General features: G+C 42.5%; 1 protein-coding gene across 5 annotated transcripts in view; it reads left to right on the plus strand.

The window, feature by feature from the left end:
- The window catches only part of mub (poly(rC)-binding protein mub), a 155558-nt gene that overhangs the window by 84995 nt on the left and 57891 nt on the right, over window positions 1–12672 (plus strand). For all 5 annotated transcript variants that reach the window (XM_019059402.2, XM_019059398.2, XM_019059401.2 and 2 more), the window contains one exon: window positions 11721–11933. In XM_019059402.2, the coding sequence (XP_018914947.1) occupies window positions 11826–11933 (108 nt within the window). In that variant the 5' untranslated portion in view covers window positions 11721–11825. The remainder of the gene's footprint in view (window positions 1–11720; window positions 11934–12672) is intronic.

The raw sequence follows: 12672 nt of genomic DNA on the forward strand, positions 1-12672 counted from the left end.
GAATCTGTGGACATCTCTAACCGAACATTTCACTGATTTTTCATCTGATCTCATGAAAGACTCATGAATTGAATTTCATCAAAGTTTTCTACAGTTTAACCGAAATTTTGTCTATTTTCGACGTTTCCCCCACGAAAGAACGTATTTGCTTTTCATTGTTTCCGAATCATCCCTTGTAAATTGCATCTGTACCAGGAGAATCTTGGACTGTTCTAACCGAAAACACTGATTTTTCATCTAATCTCATGAAAGAATCAGGAAAATTGTGAACGCAAATTGCATTTGTATATTCTTGTAGAAAATCGAATTGTTTGAGTAAATTTTGCATCCCCGGAGTGGAGTTATGTTCCTTCGTCCAAGAAACGACTACTTTTCAATCTTTAGAATTTAAATAGATCTGCTTAAGTTTTCATTTCTAGATTTTCAACTGTGCAACAGTGTAGATGTAAACCAGGGTGTTATATCTGTTGGGGGGGGGGGGGGGGGGATCTCACGCAGACCCAATCATTTCTCTATGATCCTTATTTTGGAACCAGTAGACAAATCATGCCATGAGAAATCGTGGAATGCATAAATCAAGTTTTACGCGGAGAATTTCATGTTCTTGATCAGTAGTAATTGAATGGAATTGTATAAAATCTCGTATGTTTTTTGAGTATTTCAACGGGTCATAATTAATCCTAAACATAACGTATTTGAAATGTGATACCTTATTAGACGAGTGATTTTAGCCATTAATGAATATCCTTCTTGTAGTAGGTTTCAGCCTCAGCTTTATGTTAATTTGTAGCGTGACGTCATTATAAAGGTTATTCAAAATATTATATTGAAGATACATAGCATAAGATAGAAAACAATAAATAACTATGTCGACGTACTACCCGCCTCTGCCGGTGGTTCTCTCTCCAAAGCATGTTTTAAATCATACATTTCTACGCGTGCAACTATTTCAACTCCTGAGTAGGTTTTCTTGCATAGCTGATCAATTGAAGGCGCATGACATGCAGCGAGCGATTTCATGCTTCCTCCTGTCTGCTTTTCAACCCGGCGCGCGCGGCGAGGTGCTGCAAGCCGTCTGACAGCATCAGCAAAGATTTTAATCTCTTCAATTCATACTTTTATATTTCACCTCAAATGTATCCTTCCCTCAGAGCGTGCATTAAAATGTTCAGATATGAAGCGCCATCCCTAAAGGAGCTTTCACCCGAAGGAATCCCATGAATTTCTCACTGAATTGGAAAAGTTTATGTTTGAACTGAGGTCTTATTGCTCAGACCATACCTCATTTTGTCGTTCTCAGACGAAAGGACGTAGCCCTTTTTGTGATCGAAAAACTGACTTAACTCAAACTATTCAATTTCTTACGGGAATAGGACCGTACAGCCAAAATTTTTCTCATTTTCTAGTCTAGTCGAGAAGGAAATTGATTAAATTTTTGACTTGAAACCCTCGACAGTCTCTCACAGTATGACAAGTTCTTGAAAAGTTCGAAAATTTTGGAATCCAAGAAAAAATGAGTTTATCCAGTCCTAGCTAAAGAGGAATTTGCGCTTGGAAATCGAGTAATGTTGGGATGTAATTTGCACCCTAAATTCCCTTAACTCTCCATTTTTTTGCTCGTTGAAGGTTTATTTTGACGGAATTCGCCATGATTTTATCTTTTTCAGTCTCTCTTCTGGTTTAAAACTGGCCTAATCGTGGTTCTGAGGGCTGATTTTGCGGGTTTGTGGTTGAATGCCGAAAAATCTGCATCTTTCGCCGAGATCGATTCTCAGACTCATATTTAGGCTTGTATTTGACTCGAATCGAGATAAAAAATGACCAAATCATGGTGCATTCCGTTAAATATATGACTTCAAAGTGCCAAAAATCGTGGAGTTGAGGAAATTCAGGGTGGGCCCAAAAACTTCCCACTCAATATTCCTCCGTCCATTTAAAATATTGGGAAAAAGTCGGGAAAATCTAACATGAATTTTCAGTAGATACACTGGAAAATAAACTCTGGCCGTGGAATCCGTACTTACGGTATATACGTATAGACATACACAGGGAAAAAACCACATTGGATCCAGAGTCCCCACTCTTGAAAACATTGACAAGAAAAAGGACTCTAGATTCAATCAGATTTAAGCTTAAATCAAAAGAAAATCCCCTCAAATTAAGAGGCTTCGTTATTGATTTAAGCTTAAATCTGATTGAATCAAGAGTGTTTTTTCTTGTCGATGTTTTTAGGAGTCTGGACTCTAGATCCAATGTGTTTTTTTTTCCAGTGTGGAGGTTATGTTCGTCCAGTGTGCCGTCCACGTTCCGAGCTCAGAGACTGAAAGTTCCAGGTGTAGCAGTCGAAGCTACAGCTCCAGCACCAGGATACTTACGGTCTCTGAGCCCGGAACGGACGGTATGTCTATTTAGCCCGTAATGTTTTTTTCAGCGCACCATGTGATGCCCGAAAGTTAGTTTGCCGGGTTTGAGCGGTCATTAGAGTGGCAGTTGCCGAAGGTATTCGGTCTCTCGCCGCATGGCTTGGAGCAAATCGGGCTCGGAGTCCTTTGAGCTGTCGCGGCGCGGAGCTCAACATGCACAATTGCACAATCGAGCATTTAAAGTGCTCGTGTCCGTCCGCGCATTTGATGTGTGTTCTTTTCGATTCGTGGCAATCCGCCTCTCGACAGTGCATCATGCAAATGGCAGATTTATGCTCGATCCGTTTCACCTGGTTATAAATAAAAGCGACTAAATTTAAACCTGAATCGGCGGCTTTGTTACCGCCGCGCGGGACCGGGGTGGCGGCTCATGTAGGCTCTGCAATTGAGCCCCGCTCCAGAAGTCGGCTTCGAGGCTCCCGGCTATCGAGTCCTGCATCCCTCCTTTCGCCTCTTCCGCCTCCTTCCTTCGCCTCTTCCACCTCCTCGATTCTCCTCTTTCGCCTCCTCGATTCTCCCCTTTCGCCTCCTCCGTTCGCCTCTTCCGCCTCTACGTCTTGGGTCCTTCCTTCCTCTCCTCCGTGACCTCCAACGCAAAGTTACGTTTTACGTTACCAGAAGTCTTGAGCCTCTCTCCTATACGCAGATTCGACCTCCTCCTGCGAGAGAGGCAATGGATCAGTGGGCCAGTCATGCGTATCGCAACACTGCGTTTTCATAGTTAAATCTTGAGAGGCACAGGAACAAATTGACTGCATTTTGCAATTCTTTCCTCTCCTCCGCGACCTCCAAAGTTACGTTTTACGTAACCAGAAGTCTTGAGCCTCTCTCCTAACGCAAGTGTTCCGACCCATTTGATCTCCTCCTGCAAGAGAGGCAAGAGATCAGTGGACCTGTCATGCGTATCGCAACATCGCGTTTTCGTAGTTGATTCTTGAGAGGCACGAGAACAATAAATTGAACTACACTGACAAAAAGTTACGGGCTATATAGACTTACCATCTGTTCCGGGCTCAGAGGCCGAAACTTCCGGATGCTGGGGCCGTAGCTTCGATTGATCCGGGTGCTACCCCCGGAACCCACGGCCTCTTGGCCCGGAACGCGGACAGTATTTGTAATTAGCCCGTGAGTACGGCTCCCACGGCCGGAGTTTTTTTTTTCAGTGTACATTTTGCAATTAGGAATTACACTTTCTGGCTGCTTAGTTTAAAAACAACGAACGTATACTATTAGTCTCCCTCAGCATGTTAGTATTCTTATAGACGGGCCAGAAATTGGAGTTCCTAATTGCAAAATGTAGTCCAATTCGTCTATTTCCGGGCTATGGAACGTAACTGCATTCCAAGTTGCAAAATTGCCATTGCCTCAAACAATTAACTTTCTACAAGAGTGCACCTGCGTGATTTTTGTGCAACAATGTCTGATTTTTGCATGAGAATAGAGGAAGAATCAGTGATATTTTCAGCTAGAAAGACCAAGATTCTCCCGGCAAAAATGCAGTTCTTGAGGACAAATTCGGCAACATTGAAATGTAGTTGCATTTATAATGTCGGAAACGACGAATTGGATCATTGAGCAAACCAGTCATTGTCATATCTGCATTGAGGGTTTTGAAAAAGAGCCTTGTTGCGCGCGGGCTGTTTATTAAAATTGATAGACAAAGAGAGGTAAGAGAAAATGCCGGAGCGATCCTTCTGGTGGAAGCGGGTGGTGGTTGCATAATTGATAAAGGATATAATTAACGGATTAACACAAGGCAACCCACGAGAGACCGTACATTTAGTCCATTATTTTTCCTTTCTCTCATGTCTATAGCTTTCTCTATCGATGCCAATAATCAGCCCGCTTGGTGCGGCTTCTTTTTTTATACCCACTGACTCACGATAATGAAAATTTGACCAAAGTTAGAACGTGTATCCAAAGCAAACAAGTTTCATTTTAATTTGAGTTGTGTCGAGCAGGAACGGCGCTCATACATTTTTTAACGATCAGTTTTAGCTCTAGTTGCAAGCAAACAGTCTACATGACGTCAACCAAGTTCAGCGGAAGGGAAAATGATAGAAGTTCAGGACATGGAGAAAGCTAGATAATAGGAAAGCATGGGGAAAAGGTCGGAAAAATTGAACTAGAAATTCAGAAAAGTTCGCAATGAGGGTTTCATGAATGGGTGATTTCAGATTTAATAATTTGTTTCCTGCAGAGAACTATGCAAGGGAGGAACGAAAAGTCGAGCTTTATATTCGACTGTTTTTCTCGTCTCTGAACCCTCGAACGCCCCTCCCCCGCGCTATTGAAGAACAAAGGAGAGAGAATAAAAGAATTCGAAAATGAATGAAAACGCGAGGTATAAACTCGACTTTGTCCGGCCTCGGATGAGTTTCCAAGCCTCATCTCTTCAAAGATGGCTCTACTGAAAGTTGCCGCGACGTTGCCGCGTAGAAGCGGGAAAGTCGGAAAATTGGACCGCATTTCGTAATGAGGAACTATACACTTGTTAGTTCCGGTCAAGAACACCGTATGCACCGTCAGTTTCCTTATGCAAGTTTTTTACGGAAGAGCCAGAAATTGTATTTCCTAATCGCAAAATAACCGAAAGTAGAACTGATTTTTTTAGGCGGTTCGTAAGTACTGAGAAAGTGCGGAAATTCCGCAAGGAGGTACGCAATTATTACCTTCATATACCTCGCGTATTTTTTAATGAAACCTGAAAAGTATCCAATCCCCTGTGCGTTGATTTTTAGATTATTGTTTGCCTGCAAGATCGCGAAGCTAATCTTTAAGCCACTGATTAAATTTGGTGTCAACGTCATTTTTTCGTGATTTGATCGAGAATTTCAAGCTTTCACCATTTTTTTTTAATTTCGTCGGTACTGAAAAAGTACTGAATTTTTCTGTTGCGGAGGTACTGAATTTCTTGGGAAAGTACTGAAAAAACACTGTGAAAGTACTGATTTTCGGTCAGTCTATTTTGGTAGACTTTCCAGCTTTGTCTTCCGGTTCACTGTCCCGCCCGAGTTGGCAACAGCGTAGAGCACGTAGACCTCTAGGGATTCGTCCTATCCGTCCGTATGCGGGGACCATCAAAGAAGCGACTTTTTCAGAGTTTTTCCGAGCGGTGTGTCGCGAAAGTCGGTGCAGCGTTGCTGAATCTCGTGCCAAAATCCATCTATTTCTCATTGGTTCCCTGGGAAAAGCGGCAAGCCTGAATGGGAGGTGTCGAGAGAGAATAAATGGGCAGGAACGGGCGGGAACACCCTTGCCGCGCGACAGCTCAATCCGTTTTACCATGGCGTTTTGACGGGATGATTTCGAGTAAATCTGGCAACGTGGGGAGGGACCGGGGTCCGCGAGCGGGGACAACGTACCATCCATTTCCTGCCTCGTGAAAAATGGCCACGGGCGTCGATATCGCTCCCCGCTCGCCGCGCAAATTCCGTCGCTTTTCGCAATAGATTTCTGTTAGTCGAGCTTTGAAAGCTTTGAAATATGGGGGAAACCTCAGTTTTTCATGTGTTTATTTTTCCCCATGTTAAGATTACGCCTGACCCTTTTCGGCTCTGGGTCAGTTCGTCGGAGATTACAGTTCGGTGCGAAGGCGGTATCGAGGGATTTTCCTCCTCAACAGACCGATTAATAAAAATTTTAGGGCAAAGCTTTACACAGAAAAGACGAAGGGACAATGGAGCAATCCTATTGGTCGAAACGGGCAACTGTAAAAATAATGGACTAACTAAAGGGCCTCTCGCGTCGCGGGTTTCCATCAGTTAGTCTATTGTTTACCTCCTCTGTCCATTCCAAACACCCGGTTTCACTAATAGGATCGTTCCATTCTCCTTTTGTCCTCTTTGTCCATCCCTTTATCCATTTTCAATAATCATCCCGCTGGTCTGGAAGATTCAGAATTAGTACTATTTTTTGGGGGGGGGGGGAAGGGGGGGGAAGCACTGAATAACAATACCTCAACATGGCTCTCTCCTCTCCTCCAGATGTCTCAGAGTAGCCTTTGGTTTCGGTCGATTTAACCAAAAATTTGGTCGATCGACCAAGTCCTATCCATTTGGTTGATCTGACGGTAACTAATTAACTTAGAGTGAGCCAAAGTAATAAAAATGGACACGGAAATTTTGAACTGTGCCGTGGCAACTTTCGAGAAGACCGTGAATACTCAAAAATTTGACCCTCGCCCCAAAAACCAGCCTCGCTTTTGTTTATTTATGCGTATTTTATTTATTTTATTTCTTTAAATTTTTATCGGTACTTAAACTGCCCTTTTTCGCGCAAAAACGGCACGAAAATTACGTGGCTTATCTAGTCATAATTGACGGGATTTTAAGGTACCCTGGGTCCTTTTACAGGAACGCCTTTAAGGATACAATTATACATACGCCACGGATGTCCGTGTTGCATGCACAAGAAATTGCAGGCACCTGGACTTGTAAAAAGTTTACTTATTGTTAGTTGGCTGTATCTCTTTGGGTCCTTTTACAGGAACGCCTTCAAGGATACAATTATACATACGCCGCGGATGTCCGTGTTGCACGCACAAGAAATTGCAGGCACCTGTACCTGTAAAAAGTTTACTTAGTTGGCTGTATCTCTTGTAAGCAACACAGCCATTCGTCTTCCTTTTTTCGAAAGGAGCTGCCGGGAACTTGTCGAGCGGGTACATTTACGCATAATACACCTGCTCGGGCCACTTGTTTGCGACGAAGGTAAATGATGGTCCAAGCCTCGACCCGAGGATGATCTGTCGAACGAGTGGCCACTTTTTCTCCTCTGGATGCGGGGAGACCGAGAGGGCAAGGGTGATTGACTTTTGACACACTCCCCGTCTCGTCTCGGCGCGTCGCTTTATCTGCTCGCGTCCAGTCGCGCGCTCCTTCCCCGCAAAACCCGCAGCTTGGGCTCCGTCGGGGGTGAAAAACGAAAAAATATACTCGCCCTCTATAATTTACGCTAGGGTTCGGTGGGAAAGCGAGCTCGGGGTCGTATTGTTGTTAATCTTCGTCCCCGCGGGTTCTCACCCTCTATTCCACCGAATTTTTCCACGTTTCCTCTTCGTAATCGGTGGCGTTTTACACTGATATAAATCGAGGAGTGAAATTCGGTGTACGCAGAGCTGCCACGGTCAGGAAATTTTTAAAAGTCAGGGAAAATGCACTGGAAAAAAAAAACATTGGATCTTGAGTCCAGACTCTTGAAAACATTGATAAGAAAAAATACTCTTGATTCAATCGGATTTTTGCTTGAATCAAAACGAAATCCGCTTAAATTAAGAGGCTTCGTCCTTGATTTAAGCTAGATTCCGATTGAATTAAGAGAACTTTTTCTTGTCGATGTTTTTAAGAGTCTGGACTCTAGATCCAATGTGTTTTTTTTTTCCAGTATGACGAAAATGTCAGGGGAAAATCCTGAAGTTACCTTTATTTGCTTTCTAGAAAAGGTTTGACGTTTCGAACAACAAAGCCTGGAAAATAATTATTTCTTTTTCACCATCTGGCATATTTTCAATTGTCAGGGGATTCCACCTAAATTTTTCAGGGAAATGTCAAAGAATTTCATCCTCTAAATTCTGTGGCAGCCCCGCAACTTATTCAGGAGTCCACCTAGTGCCCTGAGGACCCGACCGATATGAATGTAAATCGTTTGCTCCGTATAGCGTACGAAAATTCCTATCAAGGGTAGATTTCGGTCCGTATAAAAAGTCATTCCGTAAAAAGAGTCCTACCCCGCATTCATAATATCACGCGAGTTCTTCGGGCGCTGTATAGACCCTGGCACCGAATTTCCTTCCAAAATTTTTAACAGTGTAAGATAATTCGGAGAATTTCTAATTGTAGCTGCACGGAACTTTACCATTGACGTGTCTGTGTGTGAAAAGGAATTACGGACACATGTTTTCAATCAAAAAGAACTTTTCGTGCGGCAGAATGTACATATTTGTAGGAACACTATGTCTAATCCTTGAGCTGAAAAATAAATTAAGGTGTTCAGTAAGTGGTTTAAATGAAGGGTTTAAATTAAATTGACGCTTATGATTTGCCTTTTATGGTAATCTACAGTTGGACGATTCATCGAAGAAAATCTGATCAAGATACACGGTAAAATAAACCAGATTTCTTGTAGTTCTACTTAACCCAATGCTCAAATTACGGAGATAATTCAGGCATTCAGGCGGGAATATATACGCAGTCAAGTCAGTTCCATGTTCAAAGATCGTAATAACTTGAAGCCATTTAGCCCTCTACTGGCCATTCTCGGTAACAAAGTCGGAGGACCCACCATATAAGAAAAAAAACTATATTTTCTCGCACTCCAAGCCAATTTTAGTCCCATCAAGAAACATTGTAAAATGAAACAGGTTGGTATTTCTACACTCTAACACAACGCTCAAATTGAGAAAAAAATTCAGGCAGGAATACATGTGCAGGTTTGTTCCGTGTTGGAAGATCCTGCCAACTCCAAGCCATTTTGAACTTTTGAGGTTAGAAACGTCTAATATCGTGCATTCCGGATGACAGGACACCCTAATGCAACTGCGCGTCGGTCGAAACTTGAGGTGTTAGTATTGAGCCTCCGACTTGTGACAAGGTATTTTTTTCAGGGAAACCCTACGGCTCCAACTCCTCACGTTTCACTCGTTTCCAAATCGCGTCGCGCATAATTTGCGATTTCACCTCGTTTCCCTGTCAGTTCCCAATCGCTTCGCACGTGCATATTCAAGCATATTTGGACGCCAAAATCGAACATTAATTTTGCTCGAATCATCATCGTCATCACGAGACTCCTCTAACACTGTACTTCCTAGGATGTATCCCTTGGGTAACTGTTTTTGTCCCACGGAATCGAGACGAATCTAGCGCTCAAACTCGCACGAGTGAGTGTTGGAGCAAAGTTCGCCTGCATTTAAGCGAATAGGCAGTAAAAATCCTTCACGTCGAAATAGTGGTATCCGGTGTGATTGACCGGCGCGGCGTCCTGTATGTTCGTGCCTAAACTTGTATCCAGCAATACACGGAAAAAAGTTGAAGGGGTTTTCCCCTAAAATTGTGCTACTACCCAAAGATTGATGATATGGACATTTCCAATTAATTGTAGTAGTACCGCAATTCAAGTTGAGGTTGTACCGCAACATTTGGATTCGTAACCTAATTTATTGGGGTACTACCACAATCAGTTGGGGCACTACCGCAAGTAATAGGGGTTCTACCACAATCAATTGGAAATGTCCATATCCTCCAACAACCTCGTGCTTTTTTTTATCCGTGTACCAATACAATTATTATTAAATGGGATTTCCCCTTTCTCCAGTGGCTTAACTAGGAATTCTTGGGGGGGGGGGGGGGGGGTCACTCACCGGGGGTTCTGGGGGATTCTTCCAAAAGGTAAAAGTTGTGGCCGAAACAGCAACTCAATCCTGCATTATTCAAAAACGTGACGGTGCATTTTACATTGTTTTGTGCACGTCCCAGATAATATTTTATGTCTGCCCCCCAAAATTAAAAAAGAGGCACAATTAGAGAGGCTAAGGGGGGGGGGGGTCCAGACCCCCTGGCCTTCCTCATCATTTTTGAAGTATGTAGTACACTGGAAAAAAAAAAAACACATTGGATCTAGAGTCCAGACTCTTAAAAACATCGACAAGAAAAAATACTCTTGATTGAATCAGATTTCAGCTTATATCAAGAACCAAGCCTCTTAATTTGAACGGATTTCCTTTTGATTTAAGCTTAAATCTGCTTGAATCAATTTAAGAGTCCTTTTTCTTGTCAATGTTTTCAAGAGTCTGGACTCTAGATACAATGTGTTTTTTTTTTTTTTCTTCTTTTTTTTTCCTTTTTTTTCCAGTGTCCCTACAGATGACTATAGATTCCTAACTTACTTTATAATAAAAGAATAGTAGCCAAATTAATTTCCCCAATAAAAGAAGAAAAGAATCCACCAGCCTGATTTTTCCTTACTCTCAATTCGCAACTGAAGACCTCTGATCTGCCATCGTACTCACAACGCGCGTAGACCTATTCGGCTTGGACTCTCGGAGTTGTACACGGAGAAAATCAAGCTTTGGTTGAAACGAATCTTAATCTCAAATTCTAAGTAGTGAAATCTTTATCCGGCTTAAAACTGATTTTCCGCGTGAAATTTTAGTATCTTTCAATTCGCGTTCGTCCACTGCCCTATTTTTCTCGATCCCTCACACAGACACAGGTTTCCTCATCGAGAAGGCGCTTCGTAAGGAGGCCAACCGGTTTTGCCGAGAGCCGCTCGGGAGTCCGGGGGCTCTCACGGAATGATCCGGATCATAGGAGCCTTTATCCGCGGGATTAGGACAGCTCCCGGTCGTAAGACAACAAGACGCCGAGGGATCAACCCTTCCAATTTAGCGCACCTTTTGTTATTCTCCCTCGCAACCTTTTTTCACGGCTTTATTCCGCGGGATATCTCGGATCCTGGACTCGGAGCCGTTGTGCTTAAGAATTATTCAGTTGTGCTTTTGTCGCGGTGGAGAAGTCCCCTCCCCCACGTAAAAAACACTGCCTGCTCATACAGAAAGCCCAAATACAGTGAGAGCTCTGGCGTCGGAGTCGCTGCAGACCTGGGAAATCTGGAAAATGCGAGGAGCTAAATGGACTACATTTTGCAATAAGAAAATATAAATGTCTTCAACAATCAGCCCGTTGGCAACTTACGATGGCCTCATGCAGCTTGATGAAACACAGTTTAAAATCGGATTTTACATTTTGCAATCAGGAACAACGATTTCTGGCTCATACTTAAAAAACACCTATCTACATTGGGATATTGATGGTACATGAAGCTTTATCTGTGATTAGCTGGAAATTGTAGTTTTTGAAAAATGCAAAATGCAGTTGCAGTTGCAAAATGTGGTCCAGTTAGGCGAATTGGTCCATGCTTTCGGTAAAAACGCGCATTGGTTAGGTGAGAATCATAATTCGAACCGTGTGTTTTAGACTTTTCTAAAATTTGAAAACTTCCTTAAAAATGCCTTACTTCCTCAATCTTGAAGTTATTTTAGAATTAATTTCAAGGCGTTCCCCAGCCTACAGATTTGATTTTTTGTACTGGCTCAATTTTTCCATAAAGACCGATAATTCAAATCTTCTCTTTGTTTTAAATTATCCATTCCTTTGGTTGTCTCAACATTGCTCCGATCCTCGCACTCCTCTCCCCAACTTCCGCCAGTTCCAATGAAAAATTATATCTATGCTTAATTTTATCCATCCGATTTCGTCTCTGCTATTATTAATTCATGTTTTTTTTCTCGTTTGCTTGCAGGTCACCTTGTGAAATTGTATCTCTCACCTACCCTTCCCTCCGTCCTTCGGTTGTCTGTTCAGCCTCCCCTCTTCTGCATTCCTTGTTCAACAGCCCCTGTGCCCAATGGATAACATGAACTCGTCTGAACCCAGTTTAGACAAAATCAACTTGGACAAAATCAACAATGACCCGGGCATCACGCTCACAATTAGGCTCATCATGCAATCTAAGGTGAGTCTTCCGCTCGAATATCAGCTTGAACCATATTTGAATCAGTGAGTTCGAAAACACACCAACTCGGGTTTTTTTCGATTTTCACTTTTTTACGGTTTAGTAACACTTATGGATAGAAGCATCTGCACGCGAAAGGAAATTTTGAAATTGCAAACGGAAGTGCTCGAAACAGCGACGGGAAAAGGGAAGAATCGAAGTGTTTCATTGGAAATACCAATTTTTGGCCATTTCAAGGGAAACGGGTGACCATCCGATTGTGCGATTTTCTCTTTTCGGTTCAGTGTACCTTGTACCAACAAGTTATGTAAATATTCAAGCGTTATTCAGGTCGAAAAATATAAATTTTTCTGGGCAAACTATGAAAAATCAGCATCTGAAAGTCGGTGAGAACGAAAACACACCAACTTGGAAATTTTTAAACGCTTAATTCTCCGTCATCAAACATGGTGTATCGATTTCAACTTGGTGCTTTACAAAGTCTTTAAGTAATTGTCCTTTAGCACCAAAAAGGTTTTTCTTAAACTAACTTCTTCGCCCGCTGCGCAGTTGTAGGTGTTTGCGGAACAATTTTTTTTTCCGAGTTGGTGTGTGTTTTCGAACTCACTGATTCATTTACGTTTGGATCTTAAGTGACTACTGTCGAGCCAGCGTCACACGAGTATCCCAATGACGTTTTTAGTTGCCGACGTATACACAACAGAAATATTAAGGCTCCGAAATTACTCTTTCCTTTTTT

The sequence above is a fragment of the Bemisia tabaci genome, chromosome 4 (genome assembly GCF_918797505.1).
Source record: "Bemisia tabaci chromosome 4, PGI_BMITA_v3".
NCBI classification, from domain to species: domain Eukaryota; kingdom Metazoa; phylum Arthropoda; class Insecta; order Hemiptera; family Aleyrodidae; genus Bemisia; species Bemisia tabaci.